A 26,763-nucleotide genomic window follows, 5' to 3' on the forward strand; every position below is an offset into this window, starting at 1 on the left:
CATCTGTATATTTGTGCATTTGTTTTCCTGTGTGTAAATAAATAGCTCAGTCATCTTTCCCATATGTGCACTCCATGCCACTCAGGCAGGACTGAGATTTGCACACATTCACTCCACAGCATGTTGTGTATAGAATTTTGGACTTGTCAAGAAAAAAAGAGCATTAGTTGTTTCTCAAGAAGAAAAGATCTTGGTCTCACCTGCAACCATGCAGAACTCAAAATCCTGACATTCTCATTCAGTCTTTCCAACAAATTAAGAAAATTCTGATCTTTATAATCAAAACGATTCTGGAAAATAATGGAGCAGATCACATTGCAGGGAGCACAGCTCAAGATAAAAGTGGGATCACACGGTGAAGCTAAAGAATTGGAAAAAATATTAAAAGTACACATAAAACACTTTGTTAACAGGTAATGGTACTTTAGACATTTTAAGCAATATCTTACCTACCAATTCCCCTCACAGAAAAAAAAAAAAAAAAGAATTCAGCATACATAAAATCAACACATCACTTTTACCTTAAACCTGAGCTTACCATTACAACCTAGCTAATTAAATAATGGTATTTCAAATACTCAATTCACATCAATTTATCATTTACACCATTTTAACACTAGGTATCTGTTATTTTGGAATGAAGAAGACTTTTTAACCGAATAATTTAAGTTTTCAAAGCAGAATCACATCTGTCTGCAAAGCCTATAGACTGTAAAGTTCTGAGATGCAAAGGGATAGAATAGTGGGGGACCTGGTAACTTTTTATAATGAATGCCAGGAAGAGTTGTGTGTTGAACCAATAGAGAGGAACTTAAGAGAGATTTTGAGTGAATTCATGTATTTGAAGAAACAAATGTGAAAAGCAGAATGCATCCATGTTATATGTGAGGATAAACTAATATGAATGAACAGTAAGTATACAATGGACTAGTTTACCTAAAAATAAATTAAATAACATGGGAAGTTTTTATATAAAATATAAATCCCAGGTAAGGCAAAAAAAAGAGTAAATTTGTAAAAGGAGTCTTTTATTTCTCACTTCAATATTTTAAAAAAATGATTTCCTACCATAGTAAGTAAATGGCTATCATCTCCAATCAACCTCCACATTTAATTTAGTAGGGCATCACCACCCTTTTGTGAATTCTGAGATATTGTCCTGTACAACCATCAACAGAAATGTATGTTTTTAATAAATTTTAAAATGTGCCCATCAGTTAGGCCAAGTCTATCATTTTGCAGGTAAAGAAATTCAATTACATGAAAAGTTTTCTTTTTAGGTGGTGAGTCTATATAATAAAAAGGTTGTAATCAAATAATCAATAAACTCTACACATAAGAAGCTCTCAAATTCACATTTATAGACCCCACATAAGGCTGACTTGAATCAAAACTGTTCTGAGTAAATGGTAGGGAATTGAACAATAGGAAACCTGTTGAGATAACTGCTTCTATGCCAGGCGTTTAAAGCATTCCAGGGCTCTAAACATTCAGAAAAGTATTTTTTGTTTTTTTTTTTTTAGCTAAGTTGAAATAGAGTAATTTGGGATTCTAGTGATTGTGTTTGTGTGTGTGTGTGCGCGTGCGTGCGTGCGCTTTTGTGTCATTAACAGGTAGGATCTGATTTTTAGTCATTCCTTTCAGTTCATTTGGAAGAGAGAATTTTAAAATAAGGTAATTCGGAATCCAAACTGAAAATCAGATTTATTGTGAGACAGGCACATCATAGTTAGGAGAGTTGACATGAGAGGAAAGTAAATACCATAAAATTCTAACCCCAAATCCAATAAACATGAAGAAAAGAGATATGCAAAGCTGAAAGCAGAGACAAATTACACTTAGGGAAGGCAGAGTAAAGAGTTATTGATAATAGTTGAAGTCTAGTTAAATAAATCATTTTACAAATTGCTATTTGTGTATTTTGTAGAATTATGATCTGGCATATATTCACTCAAAATATATATACCAGTACAGTAATTAGTGGGTAAAACAAACTTGAAACAAGATAATAGCTAGATAAGAAGGATAAGTTCTAGTGTTTTATAATAGTACTTGGAGACCATAACTAACAATAATTTATTGTATATTTTCAAATGACTAGAAGAGAGGAGATTGATGATCTCAGCACAAAGTAATGATAGACATTTGCAGTGATGAATATGCTAGTTACCCTTATTTGTTCATTACACACTTTGCCCATGTTTCAGGGTATACATATCAAAGTGTACAGAGTATATACATATTACTCTGTATCTCATAAATATGTACAATTAGTATGTGTCAATTTAAAAAGAGTAAACTTTTTAAAGCATTATTGATAGTAGTAAAACCTATTTAAATAAATTATAATTTGATATTTGTGTATTTGGCACAATTTTTGTCTAGCATACATTTACTCAAATGTATCAATCAATACAGTAAGTAGTGGGTAATAAGAAATAATTCATGCTGATATTTCTTAAATAGTGCTGTGTTTACTGAAAAACAATAATGGACGAGAATTGTATTGAGATATGCCTAAACCCCTAGATAGCATCACTACTGGCAAGAACTGTAGGCAACGGCCTGTAAGAAACCCCCGGACATGTCAGGGAGGCCATTCATACACACACAGTCCAGTTAAGTGAAAGTTTATGTCACTTGGTTCATGCTCCATAAGGGTGAGGTGGGTTCATTCCCACCATGTCCATTTGCCAAGTATTCTCTATTAAATGTTCTGAAATAGGCAATCCACATTTATGCTATGGGGAAAATGTTACTTTTTAACTCCTTCATAAAATGAAGTCTAAACATATATTCATGATTTCTGATTTGAAAACAAAGAAAAGCAAAGTTTAAAAGAAAGTAGGATTAAATGGCCTTTCATACCCACACTGCATGCACAATCATACCTGTACACACAAAACATGGACACACAAAATTTCCTCGGCTCTCTGCTACAAAACATCCCTACTCCACATGAGGCCTGACAACCACTGCTTATGATGAAATATTTGGCTGTCCCTGAAATGTTTCCAAGGACATGATCACAGGAGAGAGTGGTCTGTTAAGGTCAGTGCTACAGAGTAAAGAGGCACCCACATTTGGTTTTTCTCAGCTCCTCCACAAGGCAGCGGGCTTCCTCTTGAACACGGTCCTCGATGCTCCTCTTCCCCATCCCAAAATTTCGCAGGGTCATGAGTGAGAAGCGTCGGATATCTTTCCATGTCTTTCCATTGTTGAAAACGATTCCTGACACAAGAAGGGCAAAAAACTAGGAGGGCGATTCCAGACAAGGAATAGGGAGCTGACACTGGGCAGCTAGTCAGATGGACCAAGCTCTGCCTGAGCACCTCTTCAAGTCTCTGTTTTCATCCTCCAACCCCCTTACAAATGTTAACACAGGCACATGCACACCTACCATGTCCTTTATTAGTTCTTTCAGCCACTGCTAAAATGCCTCTTCCAGAAAACTCCTCTCCCATATCAATCAGGGCTTCCTTCACTGCTTCATATCCATGCAACACCACGATGGGCTTCAGGCCAAAATACACAGTGAACACAGGGCCATAGACTTTTGAGAACTGGGGAAGGAAGCACAAATAATAGCAAAAGAAGTTGCTATTTTATTCATACATTTTGCCTAATGAAGACTGACATTATCATTGTGTTTCCTATGTTTTTATTCTGTTACACACAGCTTCAAATATTTCTGAATTTTATTTATAAATATGATTGTGATTGTTAAAGCTGTCATTTATGGATGGTCTATTATGTGCCATGCAATACCAAGGCAATTGGTGCACAGATTACAATTAATCCCCATACCAACACATTCACCAGATTTATTTGCCCTGTTTTACAAAGAAACTGAGGTCAGAGAATTCCAAATTTATTTTCAGAACCTCACAGCTACTACAAAGAAAACCCAATTTATCAGATACCCATGCCCACCTTGAGACCAATACCCAGCTGAAGGCTTCAGAATCCACTCTAAATTTCTTCCCATGTGGATCCTGACTCAGTAGCCCTGTGATAAACACTAGAAATCTATAGTTACAAAGTCACTCCAGGTGATTTTATTTTGAGCCCATTTTGGGACCTTATGGTATTACTAGCACAGAAAGAGTGAGCACCACATGGGCACTGCCAGGAATAGCCACTTCTCCTGGAAGAACAATTTCTAACATCCTTCAGCCTTCTTAGCCTAAGGCAGCAGCTTTTTGCAGAATCCAAAGAATTCTGACACCACCAATTCATTCACTTATACTGGTCCTGAACCCAGAGCTATTTCCTTGACATCAGGCATAAGTTAATTCTTCAGAGAAATTCAATTTTCATGTTAATTCTGAATAAAACACAAGGCAAATATAGTAGGTGAGTTTTTGAATATAATCTCTAATCACGAACACACACTACCCTTGGCATTTACATTTAGAAAAAAAAAATCATTAGAAATGGCTATAAAACAATTAAGAAAGCAGCACTCCCAACATTTGCCACTTTATTATTCTAATTCTACCTTATAAGAGCCTAAATGTTTCTCTACTCACAAAACACATTACTTCCTTCCACTGTTTCTAACAATGACAGACAAGAAAAGGCAAGAAGAAACATCAAAGTATTTCACTTTATGATGATCTATTATAATATTGTGCCTCCAAGAATATATTTTACTTAAAAATAGGTTTCAATTTACTTACCCTTTGCAAGCCACTGAAGGAACATAAAATATACTTACATTGCTTAAAGATTTGCTGATGTCCTTAACATCTACCTGTAGGATATTTCCAATAATTGGGAGAGGAGTGGGGCCCGGTGGGAGCTTCTCTCTCGCAGAACTCTGTCTCCAGAGTGAAAGAAGAAGCAAACAGGAGAGACAGAGCACCAGCACCACAAATGGATCCATTGAACCTTCTCTTCTTACTAAGACAACTTTGGTTTGCAATCCAAAGCTTTTATAACACTCCCTCCTAATTCAGAATGTGCCTCTTTGACATATAAAGTGATGAATAAGCTAAATCCACTTACATGCCCTTCTGAGTGGACTTTGGCCCACTGATAGAGGTAAAAATAAAACATTTTTTAGTCTTGCTTTCCTTCTTTCCAGTGCCCACCCTGGACATTCTGGTTAATTACACTGGGATGGAGCCCAAGTGTTGGTAATTAAAAAACAAACCAACCCAAAACAAACAAACAAAACAGGTGGGTCCAATTGCAGACATGATTGAGAAGAACTAAGGTAAATTACTTGAGGCAAGAAAATTTCTCAAAATTCTGGATTCTCTGATAAATGACCAGTTGGGATTTATGACTCTGAGGGAAATCAGTGTACTCTGTGATTTGTATATTTAAAAAATGTATGTTGTAATGCTAAATCAAACACTAAGAGACTTTGTCCTTGATAATGAAAATCCTTTCAAATAATTAACATACTCTACTAATATTACAGCTCTCTAAATATAAAATTACTATTATAACTGATGCACCTTGAATGACCAAACGTATATCAAGTTATTAGCTAATGAATTTCCAGACCTTTCACCATTAAGTCCTAAGTGAAAATGCTGGAAGACAGAAATTATTATTTTTTATTTTTCAAATAGGGGATGGAGACTCTTAGAGAACAGGGTACCTGTCAGTGTCACAGGTGGCAGAAGAGGGATTTAAACCGAGATCTTCTGCTGCCCATTGTGGGCACTATTGCCTATGTCAAAGCTGCCTTGAGATTTAGCATTAAAAACCCCCAAATATTAGTTATTCTTAATGCAGACTTCACCGACTGTTCACAAAGCAGTGGGCTACACAATAAATAGAAGTGCCTTATTTGACTACCAGGATTACAGGACCAGTGGTGTTTATGAGAAAAAACAAAAGATATAATTCTCCCTTCTCCATCATGGCAGAGATGAAACTTTCTCAGTGCTACAGAGGGAAGAGCAAATCTCAGAGAATTTTAGTGGGGAGGGCTTGAGAAACTATGGCAGCCCTCCCCATCCCCTCCAGATGAGGCTATTGCTGTTTTGTTTAGTCTGTCATTGTCAGAAGTAATAGAATGTAATAATGCATAGCAAGAAAGAGAAATTACAGACAGAACAACAGATGTGGACAACAGAGGATGAGAGGTATGGAAATCATTAAATGAACCCATAGCACAGAACCACAAAAATGTGCAGACCTGAACAGATGACATTTAGCGGTCAAGAGGATCTAAATACAACTGGAATGATATACATTACCAGATCACTAATGCCATTGATTGTGCAAAGGTGTGTTCTGTAAAGACATCATCATATTTATTCTAAAATAGTGTAATTTCTTCTAAGCACTTTTAGTAAAATAATAATAATAATAAGGTATGTTAATACCTAGTTATTCAATGTATTATTGCTCATGGTTACAGGGATTCTCACAATTTACAGAGAATTTTCACACCCATGATATCCCTTTTGAGTATCTTAATTATCTTTGACTAAGGTAAAATTATTCCCATTTTAGGGATGGGAAAGCTGGGCCTCAGAGATTCAGTGCCTTGGCCAAGGGCACACAGACTGCAGTTGACAGAGCTGAGACTGGAGTCCAAATACCCTGCCTCTTACACCCTCCCTCCAAGCAAAACATTCAGTTCAGCCAGGTTCACCAACATTCATTGACTGCGTGCTATGATTCAGTATTTTGTGATTGAGCCTAATAAGTGACTTTCAAAGTAAACATTAAATTAGTTAATAATTACAGCACCAGTTGACTAAAATGGGGGGTCAGAAGAGTTTGGTTTTATAAGCTTTGAGTGAGTCCAGGTCATGGTGAACTTTTATCCAGGGCAAAAAGGAATAGTAATTGCTGACTGACTCACATAGCTCTAAACTCTGAAAGAACTGCAACACCTTATTTTGGATATAATAAGCTCAGTTGTTTTCTCTAGAGAAGTCATTTCATTCCTTGAGAGATCGGTGTCCTTGCTCTGCTCCTTGTCTACTCTGCTGAGCTAAGGCTCCTCCCTGGACCTTTCTTTTTACAGAATGAAAGAATCATAAATAATTTAAGGATAGAAGAGATATCTGAGAACAACTAGTCTAAACCTTGCTTTGTTTTTTAGGAATGAGCAATTGGGGACTCAGTGAGATAGAGTGTCACCAAGGTATCCATACAAGAATTTGTCCTAAAGTCCCAGATTTCTACTCCCAGTTCAGTGATATCTCACAACCCATCTGACATAATGCCTATCTTATCCCAACTGATTAGGAGGGTATGAGCATTAAGCCCTCCTGAATCACCGAGTGATGCAAACATCATCTTGGCTAGAGTCATGGATTACACTGAGTTTTTATTAATCAATAGAATTTATTTTTCAGATTTAGGTTCACAGCAAAAGTATGTGTTCCCACATAATCCCTCCTCACACCAACCCATACCCTCTCCCACAATGAACAACCCTCACCAGTGTGATACAGTAGTTACAACTGATGTATCAACATTGATGCATCACCATCAACCAGAGTTCATAGTTTACATAGGGTTCATCCTTTGTGTTGCACAGTCTTCCCTCTGTATTCACAAGGGATTGCTTCCAGCCTCTGTCCCAATCCCTGACAAACACCAATATCTGCAGATGTTCAAGTCTCATACAAAATAGTGTAATATTTACATATAACCTATATGCATCCTCCCATATACTTTTAATCATCTCTAGATAACTTATAATACCTAATAGAATGTAAAGAGATGTTAAACTGTATTTGTATATTTTTGGGGGGAAGGTTATTATTTTTCTTTTCAATCTGTAGTTCATTGAATCCATGGATTAGGAATGTGAAGATATGCAGGGTCCACTGTACATTCTATGGGTTTTAACTAATGTATACTTGCATGTATCCACCATTGTAATATACAGAATGGTTTCACTGCCCTAAAAATCCTCTATGCTCTGCTTATTTATTTCTTCATCTTCCCACCCCAATCCCTTGGAAACAAATGATTTTCTTAGTGTCACCACAGTTTTGGCTTCTTCAGAATGAAGTAAGTTGGAATCATACAGCATGTAGCCTTTCCAGATTGGTATGTTTCACTCACTAATATGCATATGGTTCTTCCATATCTTTTCATGACTCAATGGTTCATTTCTTTTAAACACTAAATAATACTCCATTATATGGATGTACCACAGTTTATCCATTCAGCTACTGAAGGACATTTTGGTTGCTTCCAATTTGGGGCAGTGATATAAAGCTGCTAAAAATGCATATGTGCAGGTTTCTGTCTGGACATAATTTTTCAACTCCTTTGGGTAAACAACAAGGAGCAGAATTCTGCATTAGTTTTATTTTCATTTTTATTTTTATTTTTTTATTTTTTTGTCTTTTTTTGTGACCAGTAAGGGGATCGCAACCCTTGGCTTGGTGTCGCCTGCACCGCACTCAGCCAGCGAGCGCACCGGCCATCCCTATACAGGATCCGAACCCACAGAAGGCGCAACGCTGCGCTCCCAGCACTGCAGTCTCCTGAGTGCGACACGGGGTTGACCCCACAATTCTGCATTATATCATAGGCATATTTTAGTATTGGAATAAACTGCCACACTGTCTTCCCAAGTGGCTGTACCATTTTCCACTCCCACCAGCAATGACTAGCAGTTTCCATTGCTCCATATCCTTGCCAATATCTGGTTTTATCAGTGTTTAGAATTTTAGCCATTGTTAGGGGGTGTACTGATAATTCCTTTTTGTTTTAGTTTGCAAGTCCCTACTGATGCGTGATGTTGAACACTTTTTACTAATTTATTTGCCAACTATATATCTTCTTGAGTGAAGTGTCTGTTCAGATCTTTTGTCCATTTTATGAAGCAGGCTGTTGATTTCTTATTGTAGAATTTTAAGTGTTTTTGTATACTTTTGATAAAAGTCCTTTATCAGATATGTCTTTTGCAAATATTTCTCCCAGTCTGTGGCTTGTCTTCTCATTCTCTTAACAGTGTCTTTGCAGAGTAGAAGCGTTTGATTTTGATGAAGTGCAGCTTATTGATTCTTTCTTTCATGGATTGTGCCTTTGTTGTATTTTAAAAAACCAATGCCAGATCAAGGTCTTCTAGGTTTTCTCCTGTGTTGTTTTTGCAGAATTTTATCCTTTTGCATTTTACACTTAGGCAATGATCTATTTTAAGTTAACTTTTGTGAAAGCTATACAGATTCTTTTTTTTTTTTTTGCATGTAAATATCCACTTGTTCCAGCAACTTTTGTTTAAAAGACTTTCCTTTCTTTATTGAATTGCCTTTATTCTTTGTCAAAAAAAAAAAAAAAAAAACAGTTCACTCTATTTGTGTGAATCTATTTTGGGTCTCTCTATTCTGTCCCATTATCTATTCATTTATTCTCTTATTAATACTATACTGTCTTGGTAACTGGAGCTTTACATAAGTCTCAGGTATGGTCAGTCCTCTAATGTTTTTCAGTATTGGCTATTCTGGGTTTTTGGCCTCCCCATGTAAGCTTTACTACCAAATTGTCAATATCTAAAAAGAACTTGCCTGGATTTTGACTGGGATTGCTAATTTCAAATCCTAATTTTTCAATGTTCATATGTGGGAAGGCAACCGACTGCTACATATCAACCTTATATCCTGCAACTACACTATAATTACTTATTAGTTCCAGGAGGTTTTTATTGTTGTTCTTTGGGTTTGGGGGATCTTCTTTAATTCTTTGGGATTTTCTGCATAAATAATCCTGTAATTTGCAAACGATGAGCTTTATTTCTTCCCTCCTAATCAGCATAACTTCAATTTCGTTTTTTGTTATTTTATTCGGATTTCTAGTATGATGTCAAGCAGGAGTGGTAAGAGGGGACATCTTGCCTTGTTCTTGATCTTAACCAGAAAGCTTCAAATTTCTCACCATTGATGATGTTAGCTGTGGATTGTTGCAGATGTTTATCATGAAATCAAGAAAATTCTCCCTTTCTTCTTAGTTTGCTGAGAGTTTCTTTCATGAATGTATGTTGGATTTTTTAAAATGCTTTTTCTGCATCTATTGATATCACGTGACTTCTCTTCTTCAGAATGCTTATGTGATGGAGTACATTAGTTGATTTTCAGATGTTGAAACAATCTTGCAAACCTGGATAAAAATCCCACGTTGTCCTGATGTATAATTTTTATACACTGATGGATGAAATTTGCAAATATTTTGTTGAGGACTTTGTAACTATTTTTATTAGATATTTTGGTTTGTTGTTTTCCTTTCTCACAATGTCTTTGTCTGGTTTTAGTGTTAGGATAATGCTTTGTTCATAGATTAATTTAGGAAGAATTTCCTCTGCTACTTCCTTCTAGAAGACATTGTAGAAAACTGGTATAATCTCTTCCTTAAAATGCTCGGTAGACATAGGCGACCACTCAGCAGCTGCAGGAAGAACCCCAGGCTCTCCTGAGCTGGGGTGGTGGGGTGACTTGGGCCTCAGCCAAGACCTCCTGACACCCACAGCCAGCTCAGCGGAGATTACTGAGACACCAGACGAAGTGCCTTGGGCCTCCCAAGCTTTGATGGATTGCCTTGGTCCTCAGCCATATTCCCCAATACCTGCAGCCAGCCAAGTGGCAACTACCAAGCTGCCACAGGAAGTGCCACAGGCTCTCCTGAGCTGGGGCAGTGGATGGCCTCAAGTCTCGGTCACGCCCCTCCAACACATGCATACAGCCCAGTGATGACCACTAAGCTGCAGCAAGAAGGGCTCCAGGTTTCTGAGCTGCGATGGTGGGGGGCAAGGGCCTTTGCCATACCCCCCTGACATCTGCACCCAGCCCAGCAATGACCAAGCTACTGCTGGAAGCCCCCAGTCTCCCTTGTGGGAATGAGGGGGGTGCCAGAGGCCTCAATCCCACCCCTCCTCCTCCTGCCTTCTTCCATACTATTTCCTTCCCCTTTCCCTTCTCCCCTGCCCTCCCAACTGCTCCACGACAATATCCTGGAATGTAAAAAATAGTATTGATATAATTACATTTCCTTTAAAATATTGGTAGAATTCATCAGTGACCCATCTGGGCCTGGCACTTTCAGTTTTAGAGGTTATTAATTATTGATTCAATTATGTTAATAAATAAAGGGCTATTCAGATTATCTCCTTTTTGTGAGTTTTGGAAGATTGTGTCTTTAAGAAATTGATCCACCATGGGGTAGGTTGGGGAGGTGGTGGACTGTTGGGTATAAAACTGTTATCTACCTTAAGTGAATCATTTTGTGTAGTACATGCATGTATTGAAATAAAACACTCTACCCCACAAATACGTACAAGTAAAGGTTAAAATAAAAATTAAAGAAAGAAAGAAATTGACCCACGTCATCTAAGTTATCAAATTAGTGAACGTAGTGTTGTTCATAATATTCCTTAATTATCTTTTTAGTGTCCATTGTATGGCCTCTCTCTTTTAATTCTGACATTAGCAAAATGTATCTTGTCTCTTTTAATCTTGGTTAGACTGGCTAGAAGCATGTTAATTTTATTTTCAAAGAATCAGCTTTTGGGTTGACCAGTTAGCTCAGTTGGTGAGTGCACCTTTGTAACACCAAGGTCAAGGGTTCAGATCCCCAAACTGGCCAGCAGCCAAAAAAAAAAAAAAAAAAAAAAAATGTAGCCCACCTCCCCAAAAGGTAAAAAAATAAGAATAAAAATAACCAGCTTTTGGTTTCATCGATTTTTCTCTGTTTTCCTGTTTTCAATTTCATTGATTTTTGCTCTGACTTTTTATTGTTTTTTTTCTTCTGCTTTCTTTGGATATAACTTGTTCTTCTTTCTCTAGTTTCCTAAGATAGTATTTAGAATACTGTTTTTATGTCTTTCTTCTTTGCTAACATATGCATTCAGTGCTATGAGTTTCCTTCTAAGCACTGCATCCCACAAATTTTGAAAAGTTCTATGTTCATCTAATTTAGTTCAAAATATTTTAAAATTTCTCTTGAGATTTATTCTTTGGCCCATATAGTATTTTATTTTTATTTTTTAGCAAAGCAACTCTGTTACTCACAGATAGGCATCAAGGGACAGTAGAAGCCTAGGATTCGTGGTGAGCCATTCCCACAAGGCTCAGGAAAGCTGCCCAGGATGAACAGAGTCTTGTTTGCATGTGCCCAGTGTCAAACCACAGCCAAGGGACCCCAAAAGGCACTCCACCCTGGGTTTTATACATGAGGGTTGCTTGAGTTACCAGGCTAAGGCATTGCAGGACACCCTGTCCTAGGGGTATGTCTTGTATTATTCAGAAGTGTGTTGTTTAAAGCTTAAGTATTTTGGGATACTGCAGCTCTCTATCTGCTATTGATTTCTAGTTTAATTCCATTGTGGTCTGATAGCAGGCACACTGAATGACTCATATACTTTTAAGTTTGTTAGGGTGTATTTTATGACCCAGAATGTGCTCTATGTTGGTTAATGTTCCATGTGAGCTTGAGAACAATGTGTATTCTGCTTTCATTGGGTCAAGTACTCTGTAAATGTCAATTAATTCCACTTGATTATGCTGTTCAGCTCACCTATATCCTTCCTAAATTTCTGTCTCCTGGATCTGTTCATTTCTGATGGAAAAGTGTTGAATTATTTAGTTGTAATAATGGATTTATCTACTTCTCCTGCATTTCCATCTGGGTTTGCCTCACATATCTGGACATTGTATTGTTAGGTGTATATACTTTAAGGATTGTTATGTCTTCTCTGAGAAATGATCACTTTATTACTATGTAATACTCCCCTTAATATCTAATAATTTTCTTTCCTCTGAAGATGGCTTTGTCTGAAAGTAATATAGCTACTCCAGTTTTAATTCAGTTTAACATTTTTATGGTATATCTTTCCCCATTTCTTTAATTTAAATCTATATGCTTTTTTGTATTTCAGGTGGCTATCATGTAGACAACATACAAATAGATTGGTCTTGTTTGTTGATCTACTCTAACAGTCTCTGTATATTATTTGGTATATTTAGTGATGTTTAAAGTTATTTTGATATCACTGAATTAGTATCTACCACAAATTTGTTTCTGCTTTCTGTTTGCTATCCTTATTCTTTATTTTGTTATTGTCTTCAACTCTTTTTTCTGCGTTCTACAGTTTTAATTGAGCATGCTATATGAATCTATTCTCTCCTTTAAAAAAAAAACAAACATTAAGTGTATTTATGTATGCATTATACTAAACCAGTTCTCCAAATTTCTTGGTATTTTTAAAAACAAATTTAAGGATTTTCACCATTCTTCATTCAAATACTTAATACTATAATCAAAATGTTGCATCTATTTTCATAATCATAATGCTAAAAAATATTAAAATGGTCAAAGGAATCCTAATTAAATTTAAATCAGATTAGGTATTAGTTATAATTCTTTTTTTAAAAAAATATTTATTTATTTTATTTTATTTATTTATTTCAAACATTCATGAGATACAAAGCTGATTGTCCCCCCTCCTGCCCATGATGTGGAGGCCAGATTCATACTGGGGGCATACCCATTACCAGGAATTACCCTTGTACCCCTGTCCCCTTCCAATTATCCCCCAACTTCCCTCCCCTTCCCCTTCTCCCCTCAACTCCAATATGTAGCCCTAGGAATGTTCCCTCCTTCTGTTCGATCATGGGACTACCTGGCCTTTCTTTCCTTTTTTCCTTTCTCTCTTAGCTCCACATATGAGTGAGCACATGTGGTATTTATCCCTCTGTGCTTTGCTTGTTTCACTAAACATAAGTTTCTCCAGATTCATCCATGTGGTTGCAAATATATTTACAATTATTTGAAGTCAACTTTCAGATAGCGTTATACTGTTTCACTGGTAGTGCATCTACCTGTGACAAAGTGTTCTTAGTTCCTTCCTCCAATTTCTTATATCATTACTGTCTTTCATTTCACTTATACATAAGTTATTATCACCAAATATATTGTCACTTTTATTATTATGAACAAATTATTGTATGTTAGTTCAAATAAGGTGAAAGTTTTATGTTATCTTCAATTATTCGTACTCTGATTCTCTTCCTTTCCTTATATATGTTCGTGATTGACGTACATTATTTCTTCTTCCTGAAGAACTTCATTTAACATTTCTTACAAGGCAGGAACTAAAGACATTTTTTCTCTATATTGTTTGTGCAAGAGTCCTTATTTGTCCTTCATTTCCAAGGGATAATTTTACTGGTTATGAAAATCAAAGTAGGTTGGTTTTTCTCAACACTATTTTACCCCACGTTTTTCTTGTTGCATGAATTCTGAAGAAAAGTCCGATGTGATTCTTATCTTGTTTCTTTATAGGTCTGGTGTTCTCTTCCCTTGACTTATTTCAAGGTTTTCCATTGTCTTGATTTTATCCATTTGAATATAATATATGTAGGTGTAGACTTTTTGATATTTAACTTACTTAATGTTCTCTGAGGCTTCTGAATTTGTGAATTTGTATGTAACATTAATTTGGGAAATTCTCAGTCATTATGGCTTCAAATGTTCCTTCTGTAGAGCTGTCTGTTTTTAAATACACTTTCTCATTGAAGGATAATATATGTAGAAAAAGAAGCACAAGTTCTAAATGTACAGCTCAATGCATTAACATGAAGGCAACATTCCTGTACAACCTAAACCTAAATTCTTATGAAAAAGAATTTTGCTAGGACCTCAGAAACCCCTTTATTCCTCCTTCTCACAACCACCACATCCTCCCCCAGGTATCTGGTATCATACCACAAAGTAGTTTTGTTTGTTTGCAAACTTTATATAAATGGAATCATCCATTATGTATTTATTTACTGCATAGTTTTTCTTTATTTAATATTATGTTTGTGACATTCATAGATGCTGTTGCAAATATCAGCAGATAAGTTATGCTTTACCTGTAGTGTTTCCTTTAAAACTATTCCAAAATTTACTTTCCCATTGTATTGTTATGAATCTTTGGATCACTTTCAGTGTGGGGCTATTTTGATTGTGCTGTTATGTACCTCCTTATACCTGTATTTTGATATACTAGTGTAGTGTATTTCTGTTTAGTACATATCTATAAGTAAAATTGCTGAATATGCATGTGTTCAGTTTAAGTAAATTCTGCCAAAGAACGTCCAAATGGTTGAACCAATTTACAATTTTACTGTGAGAGGGCCAGTTGCTTCACTTTCTAGTTCATACATAATGTAATCTGTGTTTTTATTTATTTTAAACTTTCTGGGGGATTGTATAATAATATCTCATTGAAGTTTTAATTTGCATTTTCATAAAACCTAATGTTGCTGAGCACTTTTTCAGATGTCCATTGAGAATATTGATTTTTCATTTGTGAAAGACTGGTTTCTTTTGTATATACAAGCCCACAGTTGGCTTTATTTTTTAAAAAACAATCACTGGTATATGGAATAGTTGCTAGTATGTACAAAGAATTATTTTACTTCCAACCATTTGAAAGTAAATGCTGACTTGATCCCAGAGATCTGAAATGGTTTAGTTTATATTTCCTTAAAAGAAGATGATTCTATTATGTAATTATTGTAAAACTATCAAAATCACAAAATTAATATTGATGCATTCAGACTTCCTAATCTTCTTTCCCATTGCTATTCTGTTACACTTTCCTCTGTGTAACTGAGATAGACAAAAGAGAAAGAAAGAAATTTGCTTAAAATACAATCAATGAGGACTTGCGGGACTGCCACCCATCAGAGGAGCAGCCCTGATCCAAAATCAACCTTTCTTTTTATTGACAAGACAAGGAAGTTTCACAAGAAAAATCAGTTGATTCAATCATCAAAGAAGGATATAAGGATAGGCAGTGTAAAACTAGGAACAGCAGTTAATTAACAATGTGACATTCCAGATTGTAATTTGTAAAAAGCTGGGTTAATTCACCAACAAAGAGCTTGTCCTTAGTAAACATTTTCTTTTTCACTACTTCCTAAAGCAATTTCCTTAGCATATTTAAACAGCATTCAAGCAGTTTCCTTAACAAATCTCAAGAACCATCAGTTGGTTAAATAGTCAATAGTCACTCAAGCCCGTATCAAACCAGCAACCTAAAACAGTCAAAATACCCAATTCCATCCCAAAACAGTGATTAGAACTGATGAGATTGCTTTTGCCAACCTTATCTGTGGACTTCTGCCCCCTATTCAAAAAACTTTTGGCTCATTCATTCATTACCTAAAAATCCTTTTCGAAGACCAAAGGAGAATCAAGATTTCTAACCCACTATACTACTCCACCAGTAAGTTCCAAAGATATGATTTATGTCCCACTCAAAATTCAGTTCCAATTTTAGAACCACATGTTGCAACTAGTTGTCATATCTCTTTAGTCAACATCAATCTGGAACAGTTCTTCAGTCTTTACTTGAGTTTCATGACATTGACACTCTAAAAGACAAATATTCTTAAAATGTCTCTCAACTTCAGCTTGTCTTATGCTTCCTAATGAGTAAATTCAGTGTAAACATTGCTGGCAGAAATATCACAGAATGACAGTTTTTTTTCTCTCATTTTTGAGTGACAAACAATTTCAATCTGTTCCTTTAGAGATACTGTTCATTTGATTACTAGGTTCAGAGACTTTCTGACAGTCTCTGCCACTGTAAAGTGATTCTCCTCATATTTGAAATTGAAGTGTTTTTTGGGTAGATTATTGGAAGTCTTAAAACTATCATTCCTCATCAAGCCTTCAAGTTACTTATTTATTTACAAAATCAGTAAAGAATCATGGATTCAATTGTTTTCAATGAGATATAATCCATTACTACTATTAATTATTTTGGTGATCAAATTGTCTCCTAATGGCTAGATTTTAAGTCCTTAAGCAATTCCTTATTTTTTGGCAAAACAACATATTCCAGTTTCATTTTAAACTTTGTCTGCCCCTGTTCTTCAAGCAGCCATCTCTCTAAGGAACTGCCTTTTTATTTGTAAGTGTGGTTTGGATTCAAGATCGGCATATTAATTGTGTTCATTGCTGAGAGGGAGTCACAGGACTCTGGCCTTGTCAGAGGATAACATTAAAAAATACATGCATTGTAGATATAATATACATCTTGAAGAGAGAGGAAATGAGAAACTGAGTTTTAACAACAGAAAGAAATGGACTTTCTTGGGTTATTTCCTGTCAAGGCAATCATGACTTGAAGCAAAAGGTGGGAAGGTCTGAAGCACATGACCCAATGTATTGTAAAAATGAATACTTGGAGACCTACAAAATGATTGAATTAAATATCTAGAATTAAATATCTAGAAGAAATGCTGGAAAGAGCCATTTCCTCTCATAGGCAGTTTCCGTTCTTAGATCCAAAAACTCATGATAACTTGTTGAGAGCTTGGGAGCCCAAACAAACCCTACCATCTGCCAGAGGAAGTTACAGATATAAGATAAAGAATTGCCCGATGGTGATTAAATACAAGCTTCCAGATATGAATCCTCAGGCAGTAGATGAACCCAATGGAGCATTTCACAGGGATCATTTGCTTTCTGATTTCCGGGCAAAGGATACTGATTCTCTAGAGACAGGAGGATACCTCATTCCTCCCCTCAGACCCTCTCCTTGACTGCAAGGCTGTCCTCCAACTTTCTTCCCAAACTTGAAGCTTCCCCTGGGTCCAAAAGGGCTGGGCTTAAAATCAGAAATAGGGAGCTTCCTCCTTTTCCCAAGTCCCAAATCTGAGTCCCTGTTCTTTTTAGAACTAATCTCTGGAAGGCCCAGGGTCCCAAGGATAGGCCCTGAGAATACAAGATGTTTGTGAGGAACCTCACTTCCAGGTACGGTCCTGCTGGGCTCCTCACTGTTCACTGTCTGGAGGACTTGCAGGCATACTGAGGTCAGGGATTTGCAATCAGGATAAACCAATTTCCCAGATTGCTACCAGCGATTCACTCTGTGGTAGGAGCTGTGCTGCTGGAGAAGAAGTGGGTCCCTTTCATCTAACTCGATGATGCAGTGGGGAAGCTAATCCTTCTGGTCATGTGGGAGGAGCTTGATCACTCTCACTTTCCTAAGGATAGCACTGTTTTACTGTGGAGAAATTACTCAGAAGAAAACAATTCCTGGAAGTCACTGCAGAGTCACTCAATCAGGTGGATTCTGAAGGGGATACCTGTGAAAAGAAACTATGCACAGTGAAGTCTCTGAGGGCACAGCTTTTCAGCCAACACATGCCCCATGAGCGGATTCACTTGTGCTTTTTTGCATCTTGACCATATTACAGTTTTCAGGATAGCTTTATTAAATAAACACCATTTAATTCCACTGTCCAGGTACTATAAACAGTAAATTTTTGGGATGTGAATAGTATCTTCTTAATTGTGGTAAGATTTACGTCTTGTAAAATTTATATTTTTAACCTTTGTTTTAACTGTTGTTTGTTCAGTGGCATGAAGTACATTCCCGTTATTATACAATCACTGCCGCTGTTTCCAGAACTATTTTCATTTTGTAAAACTGAACTTTGCATCATTTATCTGTAACTTCCTGTTCTCAACTTCCTTCTGTCCCTGACAACCACCCACATAACAAATTAAATTTGTAAATTTAACTCTTCTAGGTAACTCATAAAAGTGGAATCATACACTGTTTGTTCTTTTGTGACTGGCTCATTTCCCTTTGCATAATGCCTTCAAGTTTAAGCCATGCTGTAGCATGTATCAGCAGTCTTCTCAACAGAAACTCTATAAGACAGTAGGGAATGGGAGGATATATTCAAAATACTAAAAGAAAAAAACTGCCAGCCAAGAATACTATGTCCAACAAAACTGTCATTCAGAAATGAGGGAGAAATAGTGTATTTCCCAGACATACAAAAACCTTAAGGGTTACCTGCCACATAACAAGCCCTACAAGAAATCCTCAAGGAAGTCCTGCATCTAGAATACAAAACCAATAATTACTACCATGAATTCACAAGAAAGACCAAAACCCACTGGTAAAACAAAAATGCAAATGAGAAAGTGAAAGAAACTGTATCTTACCACCTCTAAAAACCAACAAACACTGAAAACAAACAATAAAAGGGAAAGAAAGAAACAAAAGATATTTTAGAACACCCAAATGAATATTGAAAAATGCCAGAAATTAGACAATACCTTACAAGAACAGCTCTAAATATATATGGACTTAATTCCCTATTCAAAAGACAGACTGGCTGATTGGATTAAAAAGCTACACCTAACTATATGCTGTCTACAAGGGGCTCACCTCACCTGTAAAGATGTATACAGGCTAACAGTGAAGGGATAAAAATATCTACCATGCAAATGGAATAGAAAATGAGGAGTGGCTATACTTATATCAGATAAAATATGGTTTAAACCAAAACCATGAAAGAGACAAGGAAGGCCACTATATAAGGATAAAGGGGCCTATCCATCAAGAAGACAAAATAATCATAAATATATAGGCACCCAACATTGGAGCACCAAATATATAAAGCAAACAGTATTAGACCTAGGAAAGAGGTAGACCCAAATAACGACCACAGCTGGGAACCTGAAAACCCCTTTCTCAATATTGGACAGATCATCTAGGAAACAAATCAATAGAGAAACACAGGAAACAAACCACACTTTAGACCAATTGGACTTTGCAGATAACTTCAGTACGTAACATCCAACATCTACAGCATCTACATTCTTCTCATCTGCACATGGAACATTCTCTGGGACAGACCACATGTTAAGTCACTAAACAAGTCTCAAAAATTTTTTTAAAAATTGAAATTATTTCAAGTATCTTATCAGACTAAAACTAGAAATCAACAACAAGCAAAACTCTGAAAACTATACAAATAAATGGAAATTAACCAATATTCTCCTGAAAGACATATTGGTCCAAGAAGAAATTAAACAGGAAATCAAAAAATTTCATGAAACTAATGAAAATAAAGGCACCCCATAACAAAACATACGGGATGCTGCAAAAATGTACTGAGGAAAGTTTATTGCAAGAAATAGTTACATGAAAAGAATAAGAAGATTTCAAATAAACAACCTAACACTACAACTCAAAGAACTAGACAAACAAGTACAATCCAATTTCAAAACTGTTAGACAGAAAGAAATAATACCTGAGCAGAAGTAAATGAAATAGGAACCCCCCAAATGAGACAAATGATCAATGGAACAGATGGTTTTTCTTTTTATTTTCTTTTATTATTATTATTTTTTTACATTCTATGATTTTGTTGCAGAGCAGCTGGAAGGGAGGGGGAGAGGGAAATGGGGAAGGAAATATGATGGAAGAAGAAGGAAGGTGGAGGGATGGGACTGAGGGCTGTGGCAACTAACTCATACCCACAGGGGAGACCAGGGGGCTTTCTGCAGTGGCTTAGTCATTGCCAGGCTGGGTGCAGATATCAGGGCATTGTGGAAAAATCCCTCACCTACCACCTCCCCAGCTCAGGAAACCAGGGCCCTACTTTGTGTGACATGGTGGTAGTTGCTGGGCTGGTTGCTTGTGTTGGGGGGGCGTGACCAAGGCCCAAGGCACCCCACTGCTCCATCTTGGGAGAGTCCAGGGCACTTCCCACATTGGCTCAGTGGCCATCACTGGGCTGGCTGCAGGTGTCAGGGAAATGTGGCCAGGGCCCTTAGCCCCACAGTGCTCTGGCTCAGGAGAGCCCGGGGCACTTCCTGCAGTGGCTTGGTGGTCATCCCTGGGCAGGTTGCTTGTGTTGGGGGTGTGTGTCCAAGGCTCTCATCCCCCACCCTTGGGACTGGTTGCAGGTGTTGGGGGACATGGCTGAGCCCAAGGCCCTTCCCCCTTTCTATTTTGGAAACCCAGGGGAATTCTGGTCCTTCTAGGTGTTTTAGGTGTTCTTTGGTGAAATGAGACCTTTACAAGTTAATATCAAACTCTGTCTCTGGTTGTCAGTACTCTGTTTTTTCATTCAGTTCTGTGTTGGATTATTTGCTGTTCTCACCACCCAAACTCTGTGCTGGAACTAATTTGCTGTCCTTTGCTTACTTTGAAAATGGAGGAATTTCCTGTGAAGACCAGTACTTGAGCTCTGTGGTTGAGCTAAATTGCTGCTTTGCTGTTGATTCCCTAAGGAAGGCTTTTTGTGCAACTCAGGTATTAATCATTGACTTTAAGGTACTTCCAGTTCTAGTGAAATCCGCTGTACCTGGGTTGTGTAGAAACACTGGTCTGGGCCTGAGTCTTTTCATCAAACTACACCCCATGCAATTCTATATTTCTGAGCAGTCTCCTCTGAGTTTTCCTACCCTGATTGGGGTGCAGATCAGATGTCCTTGCTGTGCCCCAGTGTTCCCCTGGTGGGCCCATCACTTCCAAACACTTCCAATGGGATTGGCCATAGTCTGGTCCCTTGTGATGACTTACTGGTGTCTAAGTGGCCCCTTTTTTTCAGTTGCTTTGGCTCCTAGGTCCCATGTGTTTCCATAGGAACCCTATTAGTGGTATGGCTGGCTTGAAGACCATGAAGTCTCTGTTCTTTCCTTCCACCTCCAAGCAACTTTATCTGAAAGTTACAGCTGTGGCTTTTTGCCTGCTTCTGCTCCATGCACTCAGCAGCTCCGGCATGGAAGTGGCCAAGATTTGAAATGTTTCGAGGGGTTTTTCATTCTCTCATCATGGCTTCTTCCACCTTCATGCACTCTGTAGTCCTCTCCTCCTCTTCCCCTGAGCTCTAGAAGCCCCAGCTTGGCTGTCATTGCTTCCTCATAGCTATAAATTGGTTGATTAGTGGGAGAGTGATGCTGGGGACCTTCTATTCAAACATCTTGACTGGAAGTCGATCACAGAAAGTTGGCATTTCAAGAAGATAAACAAAAAAGATTAACCATTAGCTAAGCTAACTAAAAATAAAGGAGGGAAAAAACAAACAACAATCAGAAATGGAAAAGGAGACATTACAATGAATATCACAGAAATACATCATTAGAGACGATTATAAAGATTTATACACCAAGTTATTTGAAACCTGGAGGAAATGGATAAATTTCTGGACACATACAAACTACCAAGACTGAACAATGAAGTAATAGAAAATCTGAAAGACCAGTAATTAGCAGAAAGATTGAACCCATAATCAGGAGGCTCACTCTTAAGAAAAGCGAAGGGTTGGATAGCTTTACTGCTGAATTCTACAAAACATTTAAAGAGGAATTAACACAAATTTTCTTCAAACTATTCCAAAAAATTGAAACAGAGGCCATTCTCCCAAACTCATTCTATGAGGCTAGCATCACTTTGATACCAAAACCACACAAAGATACAATAAAAAAGAAAATTATAATCCAGTATATTTCATGAACATAGACACAAAACTTCTCAACAAAATATGAGGGAAAAGAATACAGGAACACATTAAAAATCATACACGATAATCAAGTGAGAACTTATCTCAGGGATGCAAGGATGTTTCAACATATACAAGTCAATAAATGTGATACAGCACATCAACAATAGCAAGGACAAATACTATATGGTTATCTCAATAGATGCAACAAAAGCATATGACAAAATTCAACATCTCTTCATGATAAAGCCTCAGCAAATTAGGTATAGAAGGAAAATATCTCAACATAATCAAATCCATATATGACAAACCCACTGCCAATATCATCCTTAATGAATACTTAAGAATATGAAAGAGGCAAAGATTCCTACTCTCACCACTCCTATTTAGTATAGTATTGGAAGTACTAGCCAGAGCAATCAGGCAAGAGAAAGAAATAAAGGGTATCAAGGGTGGAAAAGATGAAATCAATCTGTCCCTCTTTGCAGATGACATGATCCTGTATACAGAAAAGCGTAAAGACTCTATGCTAAAACTCAGAGTTGAGAAACAATTTCAGTAAAGTTCTAGGATACAAAATCAACTCACAAAAATCAGTGGCACTTTAATCCTCTAACAGCAAACAAGCAGAAAAAGAAATCAAGAAGGCAAACCCATTTAAAATAAATTTTTTAAAAATGCCATTTACACTAAACCAAAATCAACACCCCCAAATCAATTGTGTTTATATTCTCCAATAAAAGAAAGAGAAATCAAGAAAGTAAGTACTTTTAAACAGCCACCAAAACAATAAAATACCTTGGAATCATTTTAACCAAGGAGGCAAAAGGTCTCTACCATGAGAACTGCAAATCACTACAGAAAGAAATTTGAAAAGACTCAAAAAGATGCGAAGATATTCCATACTCTTGGAATGGAAGAATTAACATTGGGAAAACGTCTGTACTACCGAAAAAATGTACAGATTCAGTGCAATCCCCATCAAAATACCAATGGCATTCTTCATAGAAATAGGAAAAACAATCCAAGCATTCATATGGAACAAGAAAGGATCCCAAATAGCCAAAAAAAAAAAAAAAAAAAAAGAAAGAAAGAAAAAAAGAAAAATCCTGAACATCAATAGCAAAAAAGCTGGAGGAATAACACTACCTGACTTAACATTATATTACAAAGCTGTGGCAACCAAAACAGCATGATACGGGCATAAAAATAGGCACTCGAACCAGTGGAACAGAATAGAGAGCTCAGAAATCAACCCACAGACTAACAGCCAGTAGATATTTCACAAGGGCAACAAAAACACACATTGGGAAAACACTGCCTCTTCAATAAGTGGTGCTGGGAAAATTTGGCAGCCATATACAGAAGAATGAAACAGGACCTCTACTTCTTACCATATACCAAAATCAACTTAATATGGATTAAAAACTTAAACGGAAGACCCCAAACCATGAATTTACTATAGGAAAAAATAGGCAAGACACACCAGTAAGTAGGACTTGTCAAAGACATTATGAATATGACCCCCAAAGCACAAGCAACAACAACAAAAATAAACAAGTGGCAATATATCAGACTGAAAAGCTTCTGCACAACAAAAGAAACAATCAACAGAGCAAACAGTCAACCTACAGAATGGGAGAAAATATTTGCTAATTATACATCTGACAAGGGATTAATATCCAGAATATATAAGAAACTCAAACAACTATTCAGTTAAAAAAATGAATAATACAATTAAGAAATGGGCTATGGATATTAACAGACATTTTTCAAAGGCAATGGAGATTAACAGACACAAATGGGCAACAGGTATGTGAAAAAAAGCTCAGCATCACTAATCATCAGGGAAACACATATCAAAAACTCATTGAGATATCATCTCACCCCAGTTACACTGGCCAGTATTAAAAAGACTAAGAATAAAAAATGCTGGTTAGGATGTGAGGAAAAGGGAACTCTCCTAAACTGTTGGTGGGACAGTACATTAGCACAGTCATTATGGTAAACAGTATGGAATTTTCTCAAACAACTACAAACAGAACTACCATATGATCCTGCAATCCAACCACTGGGTATATATCCAAAGGAATGGAAATCATCAAGTCGAAGGGATACCTGCACTAGCATATTGATCGCACCTCTATTTACAATAGCCAAAATATGGAACCAACCTAAATGTACATTGACACATGACTGGATAAGAAAAATGTGTTAAATATACACAATGTATACTACTCAGCCATAAAAAAGAATGAAATTTTGCCATCTACAGCAACATGGATGAGTCTGGATAAAACTATGTTAAGTGAAATAAGCCAGGTATGGAAAGATAAATACTGCATGTTCTCACTCATAACTGGGTGCTAAAAAATAAGGATGGAAGGAAAGAAGGAAGGAAGCAAGGAAGGAAGGAGGGAAAGAAGGAAAGAAGGAAAGAAAAAAACAAAGAAAGAAAAGACTACAACAATACGTTGAACTTTCAGAAGGAGAGAACAAAACTAATGATACTAGAGATGAGGGGGAAAGGTGTTGGGGTGTGATATGTTGGGTAAAGGGCATAAAGGAAAATTATAATTTCTAATAATGAATATGCTAATAATGAAAAAAGAAAATAATGAATGCAGATTTGGGGGTATGGGGCTGAGGCCCTTGGCCACCCACTGCCCTGGCTTGGGAGTCATGGTGCTTCCGGTGATAGTCTGATGGTCATTGCTGGGGTGGATGCAGATGTGGGGAGGCATGGCTGACAAAGGCAATAAGAGCATACATTGGGGAAAAGACTGCTTCTTCAATAAATGACACTGGGAAAACTGGACTCCATATATAGAAGAATGAAACTAGACCTGTACCTCTTGCCAAATCAACTCAAAATATATTAAAGACTTAGATAAGACCCAAAAGTATAAAACTACTAAAGGAGAACATAGGGGAAACACTTCAGGAAGTAGAACTGGGCAAAGGCATTATGAATAAGACTTCAAAAGCAGAAGAAGCAAAAGAAAAAAATGGGATTATATCAAAGTAAAAACCGTCTGCAGAGCAAAGGAAACAATCAATAGAGCAGAAAGACAACCTATGGAATGGGGGAAAATATTTGCAAAATATACATCTGATAAGGGATTAATATCCAGAATATATAAGGAAATCAAGCAACTTCACAGTAAAATAACCAAATAATACAATTAAAATATGGGCAAAGGAGTTGTATAGACATTTTTCAAAGGAAGACACAAAAATGTCCAACAGGTACCTGAAAAAATGCTCAACATCACTAATCATTAGGGAAATGCAAATCAAAACCCCATTGAGATATCATTTCACCCCAACTATACTGGCCAGTATTAAAAAGAGCAAAAATAACAAATGTTGGTGAGCATGTGGAGAAATGGGAACCCTACTACACTGTTGGTGGGATTGTAAAATAGTACAGCCATTATGGAAAACAATATGGATGTTTCTCAAACAACTACAGATAGAACTATTGTATAATCTTGCAATTACACTTCTGGATTTATACCCAAAGGAATGGAAACACTCATGCTGAAGGGATACCTACACTCGCATGTTCATTGCAGCTCTATTTAAAATAGCCAAAATATGGAACCAACCTAAATGGCAATCAACGTGTGACTGGATAAGTAAAATGTGGTACATATACTTAGTGGAATACTAATCAGCCATTAAAAACAAATGAAATTCTATCATTTGCAGCAATATGGATGACCTTGGAGAAAATTATGTTAAGTGAAATAGGCCAGACATAGAAAGAGAAATACATCATGTCCTTACTCATAAGTGGATGCTAAGAAAGAAAGAAAGACTCACAATAATACACTGATCTTTCAGAAGGAGGGAACGAACTTGTGGTAACTAGAAGTGGGGGGCGGAAGTAGAGGGTAGTTGGGGAGAGATTCAGTCAGGGGCATAAAGAATAATTATGATTTGTATAATGAATATGCTAATACTACTGATTCCATAAAAACATGTTGTACACAGGTGATAGTAGTCAAAGCTGTACGCCAGAAATACATATAATCAATTATGCTGCAATTAAAAATGAAAGAAAAAAGAAAATGACAACATGCAAAACAAACAAACACAAAAACACAAACAGATTACAAAAATGATCGTGCTGGCCATTGGGCTCAGTTGGTTAGAGCACAGCATTGTAACGCCGAGATCAAGAGTTTGATTCCTCTTACTGGATAGCTGCCAAAAACAAACAAACAAACAAAAAGAAAGGTGGAAAAAAATATCATTTATTTTAGGAAAATACCTAATGAAGCCACTTCCCCCCCCCAAAAAAAGCATAACTGTGAAAATAAACAATACCCAAATAAAGTGGGAACATAACATGTCTATGAATTGAATGATTCCAAATGTCAAGATGTCAGTTCTTTCCGAATTGATTTGTTCATTTATGTCACCCTGATAAAAATCCCAGCAGAATGTTTAGGGAAATTGAGAAACCAAGACTTTTATTTGGAAATATAAACACCTAGATGTAGCCACAAAATTATTAAAGCAGCAG

General features: G+C 36.8%; 1 protein-coding gene across 3 annotated transcripts in view; it reads right to left on the bottom strand.

Annotated features, from left to right (window-relative positions):
• The window catches only part of LOC134382600 (cytochrome P450 2C9-like), a 55,251-nt gene extending 50,363 nt beyond the window's left edge, over positions 1-4,888 (bottom strand). For 2 of the 3 annotated variants that reach the window (XM_063103300.1, XM_063103299.1), the window contains exons 1-4: positions 4,721-4,888; positions 3,401-3,563; positions 3,082-3,231; positions 201-361 (exon numbers count right to left, since the gene is read on the bottom strand). In XM_063103300.1, coding sequence (XP_062959370.1) covers positions 201-361; positions 3,082-3,231; positions 3,401-3,563; positions 4,721-4,888 — 642 coding nt within the window. The other variant, XM_063103301.1, reaches the window with a different exon arrangement.
• Between the last annotated feature and the right edge of the window lie 21,875 nt (positions 4,889-26,763).

The sequence above is a fragment of the Cynocephalus volans genome, chromosome 7 (assembly GCF_027409185.1).
Source record: "Cynocephalus volans isolate mCynVol1 chromosome 7, mCynVol1.pri, whole genome shotgun sequence".
NCBI classification, from domain to species: domain Eukaryota; kingdom Metazoa; phylum Chordata; class Mammalia; order Dermoptera; family Cynocephalidae; genus Cynocephalus; species Cynocephalus volans.